At 48.2% G+C, this 20205-nt stretch overlaps 1 protein-coding gene across 2 annotated transcripts in view; it reads left to right on the top strand.

Annotated features, from left to right (window-relative positions):
* Positions 1 to 20205, top strand: part of LOC105497956 (diacylglycerol lipase beta) — a 41986-nt gene that overhangs the window by 3670 nt on the left and 18111 nt on the right. Inside the window, exons 3-7 of one of the 2 annotated variants that reach the window (XM_011769527.3) lie at positions 8678 to 8849; positions 10200 to 10458; positions 12257 to 12379; positions 14653 to 14780; positions 19752 to 19878. In XM_011769527.3, coding sequence (XP_011767829.2) covers positions 8678 to 8849; positions 10200 to 10458; positions 12257 to 12379; positions 14653 to 14780; positions 19752 to 19878 — 809 coding nt within the window. The remainder of the gene's footprint in view (positions 1 to 8677; positions 8850 to 10199; positions 10459 to 12256; positions 12380 to 14652; positions 14781 to 19751; positions 19879 to 20205) is intronic. The other variant, XM_011769534.3, reaches the window with a different exon arrangement.

The following is a 20205-nucleotide window of genomic DNA, read 5'->3' as shown; positions in this document are numbered from 1 at the left end:
GAGTGCAGTGGCACACTCTGCTCACTCCAGCCTCCGTCTCCTGGGTTCAAATGATTCTCGTGCCTCAGCCTCCCATGTAGCTAGGATTACAGGCGCCTGCTATCACACCTGGCTAATTTTTGTATTTTGAGTAGAGATGGGGTTTTACCATGTTGGTCAGGCTTGTCTCGATCTCCTGACCTCAAGTGATCCACCTGCCTTGGCCTCCCAAAGTGCTGGGATTACAAGTGAGTCACCATGACTGGCCCCTTTTATTTTTACATTGTGAGGGTTACAACTATTTTGTTGTTAGAGACAGTGTCTTGCTCTATTGCCCAGGCTAGAGTGCAGTGGCACAGTCATAGCTCACTGCAGCCTCAAATACCTGGGCTCAAGCAATCCTCTCATCTCAACCCCCAAGTAGCTGAAACTACAGGCACGTGCCACCATACCTGGCTAATTTTTTTTATTTTTATTTTTTGTAGAGACAGGGTCTTGCTGTATAGCTCAGACTGATCTCGAACTCCTGGGCTCTGGTAATCCTCTCATCTTGGCCTCCCAAAATGCTAGGATTACAGGGGTGAACCACCACATCTGATCAGCTATTCTTCATATATATATATATATATATATATATATATATATATTTTTTTTTTTTTTTTTTTTTTTTTTTGAGACAGAGTCTCGCTCTGTCACCCAGGCTGGAGTGCAGCGGCCAGATCGCAGCTCACTGCAAGCTCCGCCTCCCGGGTTTCCGCCATTCTCCTGCCTCAGCCTCCCGAGTAGCTGGGACTACAGGCGCTCGCCACCTCGCCCGGCTAGTTTTTTTGTATTTTTTTAGTAGAGACGGGGTTTCACCGTATTAGCCAGGATAGTCTCGATCTCCTGACCTTGTGATCCGCCCGTCTCGGCCTCCCAAAGTGCTGGGATTACAGGTTTGAGCCACCGCGCCCGGCCTCTTCATATATTTTTATATGTGTTACGGTTTTCTGTAGATAACCATTTATCTGAGAATGTCTCCAGAAGTGTTGGAAACCTTCCCTGTTGGATTCGTCTGCTTCACAGGGTGATGTGAGCACTGTGGTGACTAATGAAGGAATGCATTCATAGAAACGATTCATCGGTCAGAGGCAGGGCTGTGTGGCATGCCACCATCTGCCATGTTTTAGTCTTTTGTCACTGCTTGAATTGAGATGGACGAGGTATGCATATCAGATGTACGCTGGAGGTGGAGGTACACTGGGAGGCGCTGGTGATACAGTGAGTGACGGCATCAAGATCTTGATGGTTTGGAATAAAGGACTGAAATGTAAAAGGTGTTAGCTCATAGGAGAAATGTAGAGGGTAGAAATGTCAGCAGTAACATCTTTCATGAGAAAAAGACCTTAGGGTTTGGGATGAAAAGCAAGAGTGGCATGTGCCTGCTTACCACAATAACATAGAAAATGGAGCTCTGGCCGGGCGCGGTGGCTCAAGCCTGTAATTCCAGCACTTTGGGAGGCTGAGATGGGTGGATCTCGAGGTCAGGAGATCAAGACCATCCTGGCTAACACGGTGAAACCCCGTCTCTACTAAAAAATACAAAATATTAGCCGGGCATGGTGGCGGGCGCCTGTAGTCCCAGCTACTCGGGAGGCTGAGAGAGGAGAATGGCGTGAACCCGGGAGTTGGAGCTTGCAGTGAGCTGAGATCTGGCCACTGCACTCCAGCCTGGGCGACAGAGCGAGACTCCGTCTCAAAAAAAAAAAAAAAAAAAAAAAAAAAGAAAATGGAGCTCTGTGCCGGGCGCGGTGGCTCACGCCTGTAATCCCAGCACTTTGGGAGGCCGAGGCAGGTGGATCACGAGGTCAGGAGATCGAGACCATCCTGGCTAACACGGTGAAACCCCGTCTCTACTAAAAATGCAAAAAATTAGCTGGGCGAGGTGGCGGGTGCCTGTAGTCCCGGCTACTCGGGAGGCTGAGGCAGGAGAATGGCGTGAACCCGGGAGGCAGAGCTTGCAGTGAGCCGAGGTCACGCCACTGTACTCCAGCCTGGGCAATAGAGCGAGACTCAGTCTCAAAAAAAAAAAAAACGGAGCTCTGTGTATTTTATTTTATTTTTTTCTTATGAGACAGAGTTTCGCCCTTGTTGCCCATGGCTTGACTGCAATGGCATAATCTCAGCTCACTGCAACCTCTGCCTCCCAGGTTCAAACAATTCTGCCTCAGCCTCCCAAGTAGCTGAGATTACAGGCACATGCCACCACACCCAGCTAATGTTTTTGTTTTTTTTGTTTTTTGTTTTTTGAGAGGGAGTCTGGCTCTGTCACCCAGGCTGGAGTGCAGTGGCGCGATCTCGGCTCACTGCAAGCTCCGCCTCCCGGGTTCACGCCATTCTCCTGCCTCAGCCTCCCGAGTAGCTGGGACTACAGGCGCCCGCCACCTCGCCCGGCTAGTTTTTTGTATTTTTTAGTAGAGACGGGGTTTCACCGTGTTAGCCAGGATGGTCTCGATCTCCTGACCTCGTGATCCGCCCGTCTCGGCCTCCCAAAGTGCTGGGATTACAGGCTTGAGCCACCGCGCCCGGCCATTTTTTTGTATTTTTAGTAGAGGCAAAGTTTCACCATGTTGGCCAGGCTGGTCTTGAACTCCTGACCTCAGGGGATCCGCCCACCTCGTCCTCTCAAAGTGCTGGGATTACAGGTGTGAGCCACCGCACCCGGCTAGCTCTGTGTATTTTAGTATGCCTCTAGAAACATCCATGCAAGGAGACTGGACTGATGGAGGCTCCACATTTGTATTGGCCCCCAAGTGTAGGCTGTCATTGGTGCCAGATGCTTAAGGAAAGAAAGAAACCATGTGTACAGTGTGGCTTCAGCACTGGGAAGCTTCTTATTGAAGGTGAAGTATTGAGACTGATGTCATTTCAGATACAGCATTATCTAACTTATTTGCCGTTTTTTGTTCATCTCACATTCTGGTTAGCCACTGAGTTTGTGGCTGTCATAGCAGGATCAGATTGGAAGCACTCAGAGTACTTTTTTTTTTTTCCTTACGCGTTTGTTTGTCTTGAGATATTTTTGGTGTTGGGGTGCCTTTACATCCCTGTGAGGGATGCTCATATTCACTCAGTCCCCTCCTCCTGGACACTCGTACAATGCCTGCATCATCATGTACTTGTGGTCAGAGCCCAGAAATCATCTGTGGGTTGTCGGGCTGTCGTGGGTTGTCTGTCCCACAGCCTCCTCCAAACAGAACCTCATTTTGTTTTGCCCCTTATCCCCACATACCAAGTATGCGTCAGAGAAGCAGACCCTAGGCCCGGCTCACATAGCGGTGATCGGTTCAGGAACAGACACATGACCCAGTTTGGCCCAGTGACAGTCAGGGAGAGTTTGGTGGAAGGTTCTGGGGAAATGCTTCCTTGCCCCTCTAGGAAGGATCCAAAAGCCATTTATCATCGCTGTCCTTCTGGCTGAAGCTGCATCTCCACTCACAGCCCAAGGTGAGCTGACATATAGAACAGGGGAGAGCTGGGAGAAGCACAGGGAGGTGGAGCCGGGTCTCGGTCAGGGCAGCCCTGACGCCGTCCTGCTTCTGCCCTCAGTCCCTCGAGTCAGTGTGGCCCTTCCTGCTTTTCAGCCAGTTTGAGTTGAATTTTCTGTAACTTGTGGCTAGAGATATCCCAACCAAACTGAAAACAGTATTTTACAAAAACATATTTGTTTGTCAGTTTGTTACACATAACAACATATGCCTTATTAAAAATATATATTTAAAAAATTAGCCGAGCGTGGTGGCGGGTGCCTGTAGTCCCAGCTGCTGGGGAGGCAGAGGCAGGAGAATGGCGTGAACCCGGGAGGCGGAGCTTGCAGTGAGCCGAGATCGCACCACTGTACTCCAGCCTGGGCGACAGAGCGAGACTGCGTCTCAAAAAAAAAAAATTGTATTGAAGGCCAGGTGCGATTTGTAACACATGAGACAAAGAGGCAGTCCCCTTAGTAATAAGGGCTTCTATAATTAAAAAAAAAAAAAAATTGGCTGGGCACGGTGGCTCACACTCGTAATCGGAGCACTTTGGGAGGCTGAGGCTGGTGGATCACTTGAGGTCAGGAGTTCAAGACCAGCCTGGCCAACATGGCGAAACCCTGTCTCTACTAAAAATACAAAAATCAGCTGGGCGTGGTGGCGGGTGCCTGTAGTCCAGCTACTCGGGAGACTGAGGTAGGAGCATCGCTTGAACCCAGGAGGCAAAGGTTGCAGTGAGCCAAGATAGCACCATTGCACTCCAGCCTGGGTGACAAGAGCGAAACTCCTTCCCCTGTTCAAAAAAAAGAAAGAAAAAGAAAAAACCAATGGTCAGTAGAAAAATGGGCAAAGAACATGAACAGTAAAGGAAATATAAATGATTTTTATTTATTTTTATTTATTTAGACACGGAATCTCACTGTGTTGCCCAGGCGAGAGTGCAGTGGTGGGATCTCGGCTCACTGCAACCTCTGCCTCTCAGGTTCAAGCAGTTCTCCTTCCTCAGCCTCCCGATTAACTGGGATTACAGGCACACACCACCATGCCTGTCTAATTTTGTATTTTTTGTAGAAACCATGTTGACCAGCTGGTCTTGAACTTCCCACCATGGCCTTCCAAAGTGTTGGGATTACAGGCATGAGCCACTGTGCCTGGCCGACATAGCTAACTTCTGTTGTCCCTTTGGTTTCATAAATCAAGTCCCAATAGTCTGTCATCTGAGCTGAAAGAATGCTGCTTTAGCTTTTGGCTGATACTCGTCTCTAAAAGGAACATCACACGTTGTGGGGGGAACATTTGGAGCAGGTGGAATTCAGTCCTCTCCATCCAGAAGACGGATCCTCTTCTTCTGTTCTGTAGCTTCATTGGGGAAAACTGTTTTTTTTTTTTTGGAGACAGAGTTTTGCTTCTGTTGCCCAGGCTGGAGTGCAATGGCGCCATCTCGGCTCCCTACAACCTCCGCCTTCCAGGTTCAAGTGATTCTCCTGCCTCAGCCTCCCAAGGAGCTGGGATTACAGGCATGTACCACCACACCCGGCTAATTTTATATTTTTAGTAGAGACGGGGTTTCTCCATGTTGGTCAGGCTGGTCTTGAACTCCTGACCTCAGGTGATTCACCTGCCTCGGCTTCCCAAAGTGCTGGGATTGCAGGCATGAGCCACCACGTTCGGCATTTGGGGAAAACTTTGATACTGTGGTAGTTTTTTTTGTTTTGTTTTGTTTTGTTTTTTTGAGATGGAGTCTCTCCATCACCCAGGCTGGAGTGCAGTGGTGTGATCTCAGCTCACTGCAACCTCCACCTCCTGGGTTAAACCAGTTCTCCTGCCTCAACCTCCCTAGTAGCTGGGATTACAGGCGCCCACCATCACGCCCAGCTAATTTTTGTATTTTTAGTACAGATGGGGTTTTGCCATGTTGGCCAGGCTGGTCTCGAACTCCTGACCTCAGGTGATCCACCCGCCTCGCCCTCCCAAAGTGCTGGGATGGCATGAGCCACCGCACCCGGCCTAGTTTCAATTTTTTATTTGGAAACCTCCCACATGAAATCCTACTGTTGCACCTTGTGGGAGGTTTGATTAGGGGTGGTCCACCCTTATGACTACCATGTTTTGACAGAAGAACACTTTTGACATACAAGGTCTGCCTTGTACCATGTGTAGCTTTGATTGTGGGATGCCTCTTTGCACCTCCTCTGTGTTTGTATCCCAAGAGCTCATTGCTAAGCTGGGTCAGAGAAGGTTGCAGCAGTGGCTCTAGAAGTTGAGTGTACCGATTCTGGGACCTAGGCCTTCCTTTCATTGCTTTTCCGTAAGTGGCCGTGCCTGACGATGGATGATAGGGTTACTTAACCAAGATGGTGGTGAGGACATTACATTTAGGAATGCAGCTGTGCTCGTTGGTTATGGGACCAGCGACCTTAAGAAGCCTGCTGCAGCAACCATCTGTTTATCTTAAGGAAAAATAAAAGGGAAATTTTTTCTTTTTTCTTTTTGAGTTAGAGTCGCATTCTGTCACCCAGGCTGGAGTGCAGTGTCATGATCTTGGCTCACTGCAACCTCCGCATCCTGGGTTCAAGTGATTCTCTTGCCTCAGCCTCCTAAGTAGCTGGGACTACCTGAGCGCACCACCATGCCCGGCTAATTTTTTATATTTTAGTAGAGATGAGGTTTCACCATGTTAGCCGGGCTGGTCTCGAACTCCTGAGCTCAGGCAGTCCGTCCACCTTGGCCTCCCAAAGTGCTAGGATTATACACGTGAGCCACCACATCCGGCCAGAATTTTTTTCTAGGCAGGCAAAACTGTGTAAAGGAGATTTTCTCAGTATCATCATCATCATCATCATCATCATCATTATCATCACCGTCTTTTTAAAAAAATAATCAGAGATGAGGTTTCTCTGTGCTGCCCAGGGTGGTCTCTTTGGGCGGGAGGACTCCTCGGCTCAAGCAGTCCTCCCGCCTCAGCCATCCAATGTGCTGGGATCAGTATCTTATTTTCTGGGACCTTAATCATAGCAACTCCATCTCTTGATTCCTTGTCTGCGTATTTCATTAATGCGGTATCAACAGTTGCCATCACAGTTGGAGTTTCAGGTCCAGGTGCTGCTGACATTATGATGTGTCTGTTTTTAGAATCCCAGCCCTCCAGGAAGCAGTGTGTATGCAGATACTATTTCCTGTTTCTCTGGGGTGTTTGGCTATTGTTATAACAAGCTTCAAATATAAACTATGTTTTTTCTTTTTTTTAAACATACCTGCACCCATTCCCCCTCAGAGAGGTTAGTGTTACAATTATTTAGCTTATAAAATTTCATCTTTGTGCCAAAAATGAGGCTGTTAGTGCCTAATATTTATTTATTTTTGCATTTTTATGATTATTATTATACTTTTAAGTTCTGTGGTACATGTGCACAACGTGCAGGTTTGTTACGTGTGTATACATGTGCCATGTTGGTGTGCTGCACCCGTTAACTCGTCATTTATATTAGGTATATCTCCTAATGCTATCCCTCCCCCTCCTTCCACCCCCTGGCAGGCCCCGGTGTGTGATGTTCCCCACCCTGTGCCCATGTCTTCTTATTGTTCAATTCTCACCTATGAGTAAGAGCATGCGGTGTTTGGTTTTCTGTCCTTGCAATAGTTTGCTCAGAATGATGGTTTCCAGCTTCGTCCATGTCCCTGCAAAGGACATGAACTCATCCTTTTTTGTGTGTTAGTGCCTAATATTTTAAGATGTGACTATTTAAGTTATTCTAACAGAAGATAATTTTTGGAATGTGAAAGCTATTTCCTGGCAGGGTGCTAAGGCTCATGCCTGTAATCTCAGGACCTTGCGAGGCCAAGGCGGGCAGATCACTTGAGGTCAGGAGTTCAAGACCAGCCTGGCCAACATGGTGAAACCCAGTCTCTACTAAAAATACAAAAATTAGCCAGGTATAATGCCTCTAATCGCAGCTACTAGGGAGGCTGAGGCAGGAGAATTGCTTGAACCTGGGAGGTGGAGGTTGTGGTAAGCTGAGATCGCACAACTGCACTCCAGCCTGGGCGACAGAGCAAGACTCCATCTGAAAAAACAGAAACAAAAATTAACCAAAAAACCCCCACAAAAAAACAACTGTCTATGGGACCATTAGGCCTAATTCAGTGTGGTGGTGTGCACCTGTAGTCCCAGCTACCCGAGAGGCTGAGGTGGGTGGATCACTTGAGCCTGAGAGGTTGAGGCTGCAGTGAGCCATGATTGTGCCACCACACTCCAGCCTGGGCAAGAGAGTGAGACCCTGTCTCCAAAAAACAAAAAAGGCGCTATTACGCTCTCTGAGCTTAAGTTTCCTCGTAGGTAAAATGAGATAATGACTAACCCAGTCACTGTGGGGATTAAAGAAGTATGCACATAAAGTGTTTTAGGATGGTGTCTAGAACAATATAGGTCTCAAAGGGATGTGGAGCTTATTTTCCTGGCTGTTAGAACTTGGATGACCATCTATCCCTGTTTGCCTGGGACAGTTCTGTTTTGTGCCTGTTGTCCCAGCATAATAATAATTATTTCTTAAAATTTATTTTTGTTTTTTGAGACAGAGTCTTGCTCTGTCACCCAGGCTAGATAGAGTGCAGTGGCAGAATCTCAGCTCACTGCAACTTCCGCCTCCCGAGTTCAAGTGATTTTCCTTCCTCAGCCTCCCTCGAAAGTAGCTGGGATTACAGGCACCTGCCACCACGCCTCGCTAATTTTATTTTTAGTAGAGTTGAGGTTTCACCATGTTGGCCAGGCTGGTCTCGAGTTCCCGACCTCAGGTGATCCACCTGCCTTAGCCTCCTCCCAAAGTGCTGGGAGTACAGGTGTGAGCCACCACGCCTTCCCCAGCATCATTATTAATAGTCCTCTTTTTTGCTCTCCGAAGTATACCAGTTTGGGCCATGATTATATCGTCACCCCAGTTAGAACCCAGCAGTGTTCTGAATGCCTGGTAAATCTTAAAAAGGAGCCCAAGACTTTTGTCACGTTTCCTATCCTTACTTTCTCACTTGCTCTCTGACTTAGGTGCTGATTACCAGTTACAAGTAGAAAAAGTCAGGAGGCGGGTGTGTGCACAGTACAAATGTATGCTCTGCAAAAACTGTGTTTTTGCAAAAAGGAAGCTCTTCATCTCTGAAGAAGCAACCAAGCAGTCAGAACGTTTTTTGTATTTCAGGAACGATTTGTAACCCCGGACCCCGGAAGTCTATGTCTAAGCTGCTTTACATCCGCCTGGCGCTCTTTTTTCCAGAGATGGTCTGGGCCTCTCTGGGGGCCGCCTGGGTGGCAGACGGTGTTCAGTGCGACAGGACAGTTGTGAACGGCATCATCGCAACCGTCGTGGTCAGGTAAAGTCTCCCTTCTTCTCTTTGAGTTTCAGTGGATTTGACACATAGGTGAACAAACCCTTCTAACGTGACAGAGAGCCCGGCGTCCCTCGGACTTCCTGAAATAGTTAGAAATTGGAGTTAGTTTCTGCGTAACTCATGAAAATTTAGAGACACTGTTTACCCATGAAATACAACTCATCTTTCGTTATGCATGTATTGATGTAGATTTCTTTCCTTACTGGTTCTCTCTTTTCTACATTCCCTTCTCTTTCTCTCTCTCTCTTTTTTTTTTCTTAAAGTCTTTTATTCCTAACCCTTCTCTTATAAGCATTCGGAAGAAAACCCAATACCAAAACCAGGGCAAAAACAAACTAAAGGTATGAAAAGAGATACGGTGTCCAGAAGTGGGACAGGGAATAATATTCTAGAATGATAAGGTTGTCGTGTTTTCTAGGCGAAAAATCTTAGAGATGATGCAGTTCCGCCCCCTTAACACCTTCTGTTCTAAATAAGGAATCAGACCTGGGCTGTTGCTGCGTTTCCCGAGTCACACCGCCAGGGGGCAGCAGAGCCCCTTCGGGAGGGACATCTTCCCGGTGCCGTGTGCTCCTGAGTCCAGCGTCTTGCAGTGTGGAAATATTTAAACATACAGATGAAAGGCCTATGAGAGTACCCTGTGATAAGGAAGTTCTTTTGCTTTCATGAGAAGAGCCCTGAGGCACTGAAGGGGAAGGGCGTACGTCATGGTCCCAGGGCCATACAGAGAACAAGTGCCCGCTGCTTCTGGGCCCAGGCTGCAACTCTGCCCAGTGGACACCTCCCTGTTCCTTCTGTGGCCTTTACTGTTAGCGCAGGGCCTGGGTTAGTCATTGATTCATAAGGAACTTTCTTTTCTTTTTCCTTTGAAACGGAGTCTTGCTCCATCGCCAGGCTGGCGTGCAGTGGCGCCATCTCGGCTCACTGCAATCTCTGACTCTCTGGTTCAAGCAATTCTCCTGCCTCAGCCTCCTGAGTAGCTGGGATTACAGGCACCCACCACCACGTCCAGCTAATTTTTGTGTTTTTAGTAGAGATGGGGTTTCACCATGTTGGCCAGGATAGTCTTGATTTCCTGACCTTGTGATCTGCCCGCCTCGGCTTCCCAAAGTGCTGGGATTACAGGCGTGAGCCACCACGCCCAGCCTCATAAGGAACTTTCTAGAAGAAAGTTGCTTGCCTCAGGCAGGTTCCAGGAGAGTTGCATCTTCCTGGGTAATAGGACTGTCCGTGTTAGAGACTCAGAAACTGAACCCAGCGGAGGGACCCCGGACACCTGCGTCTGGGCTGGGGCCTGCAGTCACTGAGCCTTTTCCTCTCTCTGTCTTGCAGTTGGATCATCATTGCTGCCACGGTGGTTTCCATTATCATTGTCTTTGACCCTCTGGGAGGGAAAATGGCTCCATATTCCTCTGCCGGCCCCAGCCACCTGGATAGTCATGATTCAAGCCAGTTACTTAATGGCCTCAAGACAGCAGCGACAAGCGTGTGGGAAACCAGAATCAAGCTCTTGTGCTGTTGCATTGGGAAAGACGACCATACTCGGGTTGCTTTTTCGAGTACGGCAGAGCTTTTCTCAACCTACTTTTCAGTAAGCCGAGGGGATCTGGTTTGGTCTCTTTCTTCTGTTTCAGTAAATGCTTCTGATGGAGCTGGTCCCTCTGTTCCCATAAAACAGCGTTTGAGAACTTGGTGTCTTTTGGTGTGTGGGGGGTGGCGGGAGACACTCTTGTCTGTGATGAACCCTCCAGGGAGCAGTTCACTGCGAGAGCCACGCCTTCTCAGACCCCGAACCCCAGCGGGGCCTGTCTTCGTACTGACACCCACTCACTACCCTGTCAGGATGCTGGATGATCCTGTAAGGAACCACATAACGGACGCTGGACACTGCGAATAATTTGCAGCTGGTACTGAGCAGATACCAAGCACAGGCAGTGGCATGAACCAAGGTTGGAATCAGATAGTGGCTTCTTCCCACTTTATATCATCACGGAAATGTTGATGATCCTCCTTCTGGAAGTCAGTTTGAATAGATGATTGCAGCACAGAAGGAAGCGTCATTCTAGAGCGATTTCTTCTGCGGTTTGAAAATGCTTGTTTTTTTTTTTCGCATGCAGTGTGTAATTTTTTTATGTGACGTTCTCTGCTGTTACATTCCGTACTGAGACGAGGTAAGGGAGGAAGAGTTCTCTGCTCATCCTGCACACCTGCCAGCCTCTCTTCCCACCTCTGTGCTGTCTGACTTGGCACCATTCAGGGCTGGTCCTGGAGCCTGACACCAGGCCACAGCAGCAGCCTCCAGAGAGGGAAGAAGGAAGCGTGTGCCCTAAATAAGTTAAAGGAGTGCTTCACCTTAGTCTTAAGATATTCGGAAGAGGGAAGAAGAGAAGCTGGTTATTTCTAGAGGATGTCGTAATCTACATCACAGGCAGAACTGATGGCTCAGTGGCCGAGTGGCCAGTATATTGTCCCTTCTTTTTTTTTTTTTTGAGACAAAGTCTCTCTTTGTCGCCCAGGCTGGAGTACAGTCACGCAATCTTGGCTCACTGCAACTGCCACCTCCCGGGTTCAAGAGATTCTCCTGCCTCAGGCTCCTGAGCAGCTGGAGTAGTACAATAGCTGGGATGGCAGGCACCCGCCACCACGCCCAGCTAATTTTTGTATTTATAGTAGAGACGGGATATCACCATGTTGGCCAGGCTGGTCTTGAACTTCTGACCTCAGGTGGTCTGCCCACCTCGGCCTCCCAAAGTGTTGGGATTACAGGCATGATCCACTACACCCGGCTAGTATATTATCCTTTCTTACAGGTTGCAAGTACCTGGAGGTGATTGAGAATTCCTGACTCCTCCATTTCTTGGAGAAAAAGGATATGTCAGGCCCAGGAAGACTCATTGTCTGTTGCTTTCCTAGCTTAGGGCCCTTTTTGAGGCTTGCCATACCCTGTGAGTATGAGTTAAGTCTCCTAAATCTCTACCATCCACTGCGTTTCAACAAAACCTTTCCAGCATCTTGAGAAATGAAAGTATAAACGTGGGCTAAAATGGTGCATTGCTACAAAAACGGACAATTTATCCATTGATTTCTCCACTTTACAAAATATTTGAAGTAGATTAAAAATAGTTGAGTCACTTGAAGTGAAATTTTAAGACAGGTGAATAGCATTTTTATATTCTCCAGTGGACTTGTCTGAGGGCAGGATGTGCAAACGTATTCAGGTCACATAGAGGAGCACCCCTGCCAGGAGCAGGCTTTTTAACACATCTCCGTGTCTAGAAATGTCTCTGTGTGTGCGTGTATGCCGGTGAACTCTAGAAGACCGGATTTCAGAGGACCCGGGGGCGTTGCCTGCTGGGTTTTATGACAGGCCATTGTGGTTTTCCACCCAGGACACAGATCTGGTGCCCAGTGACATTGCGGCGGGCCTCGCCCTGCTTCATCAGCAACAGGACAATATCAGGAACAACCAGGAGCCTGCCCAGGTGGTCAGCCACGCCCCAGGGAGCTCCCAGGTGAGCCCGGCTTCATGGAGTGTCCAGTTCTGACACTTACACCTTTTGGTGGGTCTTCAGAATCTTACAGCTAACCTATAGCAATTTCCTCCTGCCTTCCTTCTTTCCCCTTTCTCCTCCCTACCCCTTCCCCTACCCTCCCCTACCACCGCCCCCGCCATTTTTTTTTTTTTTTAAGACGGAGTCTCGCTCTGTCGCCCAGGCTGGAGCGCAGTGACACGATCTTGGCTCACTGCAAGTCCTGCCTCCCGGGTTCACACCATTCTCCTGCCTCAGCCTCCCAAGTAGCTGGGACTACAGGTACCTGCCACCACACCTGGCTAATTTTTTTGTATTTTTAGTAGAGATGGGGTTTCACCGTGTTAGCCAGGATGGTCTTGATCTCCTGACCTCGTGATCTGCCCACGTCAGCCTCCCAAAGTGCTGGGATTACAGGCATGAGCCACTGTGCCTGGCCTCCCCTCCCCTTTTTTCTTTTTCTTTTTTTTTTTTTGAGACGGAGTTTCGCTCTTGTTGCTCAGGCTGGAGTGCAGTGGCACAATTGGCTCACTGCAACCTCCACCTCCTAGGTTCAAGTGATTCTCCTGCCTCAGCCTCCCGAGTAGCTGGGATTACAGGCATGTGCCACCACACCCAGCTAATTTTTTGCATTTTTAGTAGAGACGGGGTTTTGCCATGTTGACCAGGCTGATCTCAAACTCATGACCTTAGGGAATCTGCCTGCCTCGGCTTCCCAAAGTGCTGGGATTACAGGTGTGAGCCACCACACCGGGCCTGTTTTTAAAACATTTTTTAAAAATCATTTTTTTAACTTTTCTTTTAGGTTCAGGGGTATGTAAACAGGGTTGTTATACAGGTAAACTCATGTCACGAAGGTTTGTTGTAGAGATTGTATTTTCACCCAGGTACTAAGCTAGGACTCTACAGCAGTTTCATTAGCAGTTGGGTTGGAATCTGACTGGCGGCTTCCACTGGTTGTATGGTATCACCTGTCAGGTGAGGCATCTTTGTATCACCTGGCGTTCAGGTAGTGGGAACCCATTCCTGCCCACTTTATCATCCATCTTATCTTTTTATTTTATTTTACTTTATTTTTTGAGATGGAGTCTCACTCTGTCGCCCAGGCTGGAGTGCAGTGGCACAATCTCAGCTCACTGCAACCTCCACCTCCTGACTTGAGGCAGTTCTCCTGCCTTAACCTCCATAGTAGCTGGGACTACAGGTGTGCGCCACCACGCCCAGCTCATGTTTGTATTGTTAGTAGAGACAGGGTTTCACCGTGTTGGCCAGGCTGATCTCGAACTCTTGGCCTCAAGTGATTTGCCAGCCTCAGTCCCCCAAAGTGCTGGGATTACAGGCGTGAGCCACTGCACCCGGCCACATCCATCATATCTTTGAAAGCTTGTGTTTGAGGAAATTTGCTGTTCAATTCTATGCATGAGAACAATTCCTCCTAGGATGGGGACTGCAATTCTCCCTGGGTGTGTTTGCTTTCTTCTCTGGGGCTGGGGGCAGAAACAGTTCAGCTTTGCTTGGTCGTAGTTTTCCTGCTACAGGTCATTACGTTTTTGAGAGAGAAAATTGCACATAGACGGTATACATTTTCGCTGCTCCAGGTTAAGCCGCTCAGTTCTGGGCAGCTTGTGTGTGGCAGCGGCATGGAAATGTACTAGTTTCAGGCATCTAGATAGGAAGTCTCGGCTCATTTCAGCAAAGACACCAGGACAGTCACTGGAGTGTTTTTTACTGTTAACTTCCCCCGTGCTTGCTGTGTTCCTATAAAATGAGGAGTCAGGCCGGGTGTGGTGGCTCACGCCTATCATCCCAGCACTTTGGGAGGCCGAGGTGGGTTGATCACCTGAGGTCAGGAGTTCGAGACCAGCCTGGCCAACACGGTGAAACCCCATCTCTACTAAAAATACAAAAATTAGCCGGGTGTGGTGGCGGGCGCCTGTAATCCCAACGAATCGGGAGGCTGAGGCAGGGGGATTGCTTGAACCTGGGAGGTGGAGGTTGCAGTGAGCTGAGATTGTGCCACTGTGCTCCAGCCTAGGCGACAGAGCGAGACTCTGTCACCAAAAAAAAAAAAAAAATGAGGAGTCCATGTCAGTCCGTATTGAAGGAGCAGTTTTGCCTGTGGGCATGTGAGGGTTCTGTTCAGTGAAGGAGCAAGAAGAGTCGGGAGTTAGAGTTCAGGTTTCAGGTCTCAGTGTGTCGATCCACTGTGTCGGGAGTTCCCTTAATAAACAGTAGTTTCTGTCCTTCTCTTGCAGGAAGCTGATCTGGATGCAGAATTAGAAAACTGCCATCATTACATGCAGTTTGCAGCAGCGGCCTACGGGTGGCCTCTCTACATCTACAGAAACCCCCTCACGGGGCTGTGCAGGATTGGTGGTGACTGGTGGGTTGGCACAGTCTCAGCCTCCATAGCCATATTTCCCTTAAAAAAAAAAAAGCTTTCTATTTTGAGATATTTCAAAAACTTGCAAGAACAGTGCAAAGAACTCCCATGAATCCTTTACCTAGAGTCACCAGCTGTGACTCATCTGGTCACATGTGCTGTATCACTCTCTTTTTCTCTCTTTCTCTCTATATATATATCCATCACATGTTGTCCATGACAAACATCCTATATGTATCTATATATATATATACACACACACACACACACACACGCGTATTTTTTTTTTCCCTGAACCGTTTTATTTTATTTTTCCCTTTTTGAGACAGAGTTTCACTCTTGCTGCCCAGGCTGGAGTGCAGTGGCACGATCTCAGCTCACTGCAACCTCCGCCTCCCAGGCTCAAGTGGTACTCCTGGCTCAGCCTCCTGAGTATCTGAGATTACAGGCGCCCACTACCAGGCCCGGCTAATTTTCTATTTTTAGTAGAGACGGGGTTTCACCATGTTGGCCAGGCTGGTCTGGAACTCCTGACCTCGTGATTGGCCTGCCTCAGCCTTCCAAAGTGCTGGGATTACAGGCGTCAGCCACCAGGGCCGGCTTCAGGTAATTTTTGTATGTTTAGTAGAGATGGGGTTTCCCCATGTTGACTAGGCTGGTCTCGAACTCCTGACCTCAAGTGATCTGCCTGCCTCAGCCTCCCAGAGTTCTGGGATGACGAGGTGTGAGCCACTGTGCCCGACCTCAGTAATATCCTTTTTAGCAATTTTTTTTCCAATCCAGGATGATGCATTGCATCTAGTTTCCATGTCTCTTTGGTCTCCTTCAAGTTACAAGTTTCTCAGCCATTCTTTCGTTTTGTGATACTGACTTTTTTTTTTTTTTTTTTTTTTTTTTTTGAGACGGAGTCTCGCTCTGTCACCCAGGCTGGAGTGCAGTGGCCGGATCTCAGCTCACTGCAAGCTCCGCCTCCCAGGTTCACGCCATTCTCCTGCCTCAGCCTCCCGAGTAGCTGGGACTACAGGCGCCCACAACCGCGCCCGGCTAATTTTTTGTATTTTTAGTAGAGACGGGGTTTCACTGTGTTACCCAGGATGGTCTCGATCTCCTGACCTCGTGATCCGCCCGTCTCGGCCTCCCAAAGTGCTGGGATTACAGGCTTGAGCCACCGCGCCCGGCCGATATTGACATTTTGAAGAGGACAGTGCAGATATTTTGTAGAAGGACCCTCAATTTGCGTTTGTGTGATGGTTTGCCTGTGATTAGATTTACATTTTGCATTTTTGGCGGGAATGGTCCATGACAAACATCCTTCCTAGTATATCATATCGGGGGATACACGATGCCGGGTTGTCCTGTTTCTGGTGATATTAACATTGATTGCTTGGCTGAGGTGGTGACTGCCAGCCTTGAAATAATTTAAATATCTTGTCCTGGGCCAGGCATGGTGGCTCAAACCTGTAATCCCAGCTTTTTGGGAGGCTGAGGCAGGTGGATCACTTGAGCTCAGGAGTTTGAGACCAGCCTGGGCAACCTGTCATAACTCCATCTCACTAAAAATATAAAAATTAGCTGGGTGTAACGGTGTGTACCTGTAGTCCCAGGTACTTGGGAGGCTGAGGCAGGAGAAACACCTGAGCCCAGGAGGCTGAGGTTGCAGTGAGCCGGCATTGCGCCACTGCACTCCGGCCTAGGTGACAGAGGGAGACCCTGTCTTAAAAAATAAATTAAATAGGCTGGGCGCAGTGGCTCACACCCGTAATCCCAACACTTTGGGAGGCCGAGGCGGGTGGATCACGACGTCAGGAGATCGAGACCATCCTGGCTAACGTGGTGAAACCCCATCTCTACTAAAAATACAAAAAATTAGCTGGGCATCGTGGCGGGCGCCCATAGTCCCAGCTACTTGGGAGGCTGAGGCAGGAGAGTGGCGTGAACCCGGGAGGTGGAGCTTGCAGTGAGCCGAGATCACACCACTGCACTCCAGCCTGGGAGACAGTGAGACTCCGCCTCAAAAAAATAAATAAATAAATAAAATAAATAAATGTATATGTCTATATCTCACCAGGTGCAGTGGCTCATGCCTGTAATCCCAGCACTTTGGGAGGCCAAGGCGGGCGGATCACCTGAGGTCAAGAGTTCAAAACCATCCTGACCAACATGATGACTCCCCTTCTCTACTAAAAATACAGAAATTAGCTGGGTGTGGTGGCACACACCTGTAATCACAGCTACTTGGGAGGCTGAGGCAGGAGAATCGCTTGAACCAGGGAGTTGGAGGTTGCAGTGAGTGGCTATCACAGCCATTGCACTCCAGCCTGAGCAACAGAGCAAGACTGTCTCAAAAAGAAAAAAACAAAAACCAAAACAAAATGAAAAACAAGTAAATAAATGTCCTGTCCCTCTCTGAATTCTAATCTGGCAGTACAGCATCCGTTGATTCTTGTCTGAATCACTTATCACTAGGATGGTGGCAAAATTGTGATTTTTCTTTCTTTTTTTTTTTTTGAGACGGAGTCTTGTGATCCTGACTCACTGCAATCTCCGTCTCCTAGGTTCAAGTGATTCTCCTGCATCAGCCTCTCCGAGTGGCTGGGATTACAGGCTCGCGCCACCATACTCGGTTAAGTTTTTGTATTTTTAGTAGAGATGGGTTTTTGCTATGTTGGCCAGGCTGGTCGAACTCCTGACCTCAGGTGATCCACCCGCCTCGGCCTCCCAAAGCGGTTGGATTACAGGCGTGAGCCACTGCACCTGGCCAAAATTGTGATTTTTCTAAATTCATCATTTCTTCTACATTAATTGTCATTTCCTATAAAAAAGAGCTTTTTATCCCTACATTTTATTGTCAATATGGATTTATAGATTCTTAAGGTCAGTGGGTTGTAATTATTACTGTTCATTTTATAGTAAGTACAGTGTTTATTTGATGCTCAGAATGTCCCAGATTTTGTCCTGCAGACTGGCTCCTATGTTCTTTTCATATGACCCTGTCTTGTTTTGAGCACTTCCTTTCTTGGGACCGTTGCCCAGGCTAGAGTATAGTGGTATCATCATGGCTTACTGTAGCACCGTACCCTCAACCTCCTGGGCTCAAGTTATCCTCCTGCCTCGGTCTCCCAAAGTCCTGGGATTACAGGTGTAAGCCACCACACCTGGCCTATGTATTTATTTTAAAGATTATGAGATTATACTAATACCTTTTCATTGTTTGTCTTTTAAGAGACAGGATTCTCTCACCTCAGCCTTCCAAGTAGCTGGGACTACAGGCATGCGCTGCCAGACCGGGATAATTTTTTTAAATGTTTTAAATTAATAAATTTATTTTAGAGACAGTTTTGCTTTGTTGCCCAGGCTGGTCTCCAACACTTGAGCGATCCTCCCGCCTCAGCCTCCCAAAGCGCTGGCTTCACGGGCATCAGTCACCTGGCCCTGATATCTTTTAAATCTAATCCAAAGTCCCAGGGTTTCTCTTTGCTTCTCCACATCATTTCTGCAAAGAGAAGCCTGGCCCGCAGCAACATCAGCGTGAGTTACGCACACTCAGTCCCCCATTACTAACAAAATAGTTTCAGAATTCCTATACCCAGTTCCATTACAAAAAGGGCATCTGCTAAGTAGAGTTTGCAATTTGTTTGTAGTTCTTTTTGTTTTTAATTTAATTTAATTTAATTGCATTTTTTGAGACAGAGTCTCGCTCTGTTGCCCAGGCTGGAGTTCAGTGGCACAATCTCAGCTCACTGCAACCTCCGCCTCCTGGGTGCAAGTGAGTCTCCTGCCTCAGCATCCGAGTAGCTGGGACTGCAGGCGCCCGCCACCCCCCTAGCTAAGTTTTGTATTTTTAGTAGAGATGGGGTTTCACCATGTTGGCCAGACTGGTCTCGAACTCCTGACTTCAGGTGATCCACCTGCCTCGACCTCCCAAAGTGCCGGGATTACAGGCATGAGCCACCTCACCCAGCCTCTTTTTGTTTTTAAACATGGAGTACAGTACTCAAAAGTTACTTCTATGATTTCTTATTTGTTTTCTCCAGAGTTGACTATGTTGTTCATTTGGACAGGTTTGGTTTACCTACTTCTGTTGGCATTCAGTTTTAGGGACTTGCCCATCCTTGTTGATTAATTTTTTGAATATGGAAATCATTAACATGATGCCAGAAGTCAGAGCTCTACCTAAGACATGTGTATACAGAGAAGTATTATCTTTTTTTTTTTTGAGCCTTGCTCTGTTGCCCAGGCTGCAGTGCAGTGGTGTGACCTCAGCTCACTGCAAGCTCCACCTTCCAGGTTCACACCGTTCTCCTGCCTCAGCCTCCCAAGTAGCTGGGACTACAGGTGCCCGCCACCACGCCCAGCTAATTTTTTTTTTTTGTATTTTTAGTAGAGACAGGGTTTCACCGTGTTAGCCAGGATGGTCTCGATCTCCTGACCTTGTGATCCACCTGCCTTGGCCTCCCAAAGTGCTGGGATTACAGGCTTGAGCCACCACGCCCGGCCAGGAAGTATTATCTTTAATAAGCCATTCAAGGCCCAGTGCAGTGGCTCACATTTGTAACTCCAGCACTTTGGGAGGCCAAGACGGGCAGATCACCTGAGTTTAAAACCAGCCTGGCCAACATGGCGAAACACTGCTCTACTAAAAATACAAAATCTAGCCGGGCGTGGTGGCGCGTGCCTGTAATCCCAGCTACTCAGGAGGCTGAGGCAAGAGAATCGCTTGACCCCGGGAGGCAGGGGTTGCAGTGACCCGAGATTGTACCAGTATACTCCAGCCTGGGTGACAGAGTGAGGTTCCATTTCAATCAATCAATAAAATAAGTTTTAAAAAGCCATTCCATGTCGGCCAGGCTAAGTCCTGAAAATTGTCCGCTCTGGTCCTCGCGTCTCTGGGAAAATGTGGCAGTGAGGACGGACATTCCTTGCTGAGTGGCTCTGCTTGGCACAGTAACGTCTTTGGCCTCCTTTTTTTAGTTGCAGAAGCAGAACCACAGACTATGACTTGGTCGGAGGCGATCAGCTCAACTGTCACTTCGGCTCCATCCTGCACACGACAGGGCTGCAGTACAGGGACTTCATCCACGTCAGCTTCCATGACAAGGTATGGACGCTGTAGGCGGCGGCTCTTTACTTCTTTTGGGTCCTGGAGCCCTTAGAGATTCTGATGGAAGTTTTGAATTATTCTTCCCATAATTCATAGACACACACACACACTCCTGAGTCCTGCGTACGGTTTCAGAGGGGCCAGCCACAGGCCCTGGGGAAGCCACACAGATGCCTTGGTGCAGGTTCAGAACCCAGGTTTCACTAAGATAGAGGCGTCTTCATCAGAGACAGCATGCTGCGTTTCTTATCTCGCCCTTCTATCGAGGAGCAGGGAAGTCCCTCAGTATTAATCCTGCATGGCTTCCGGGGTTTGTATCGCTGT

This window comes from Macaca nemestrina, chromosome 4 (assembly GCF_043159975.1).
Source record: "Macaca nemestrina isolate mMacNem1 chromosome 4, mMacNem.hap1, whole genome shotgun sequence".
In the NCBI taxonomy this organism is placed as follows: domain Eukaryota; kingdom Metazoa; phylum Chordata; class Mammalia; order Primates; family Cercopithecidae; genus Macaca; species Macaca nemestrina.
This window is presented reverse-complemented; position numbering and strand designations above follow the sequence as displayed.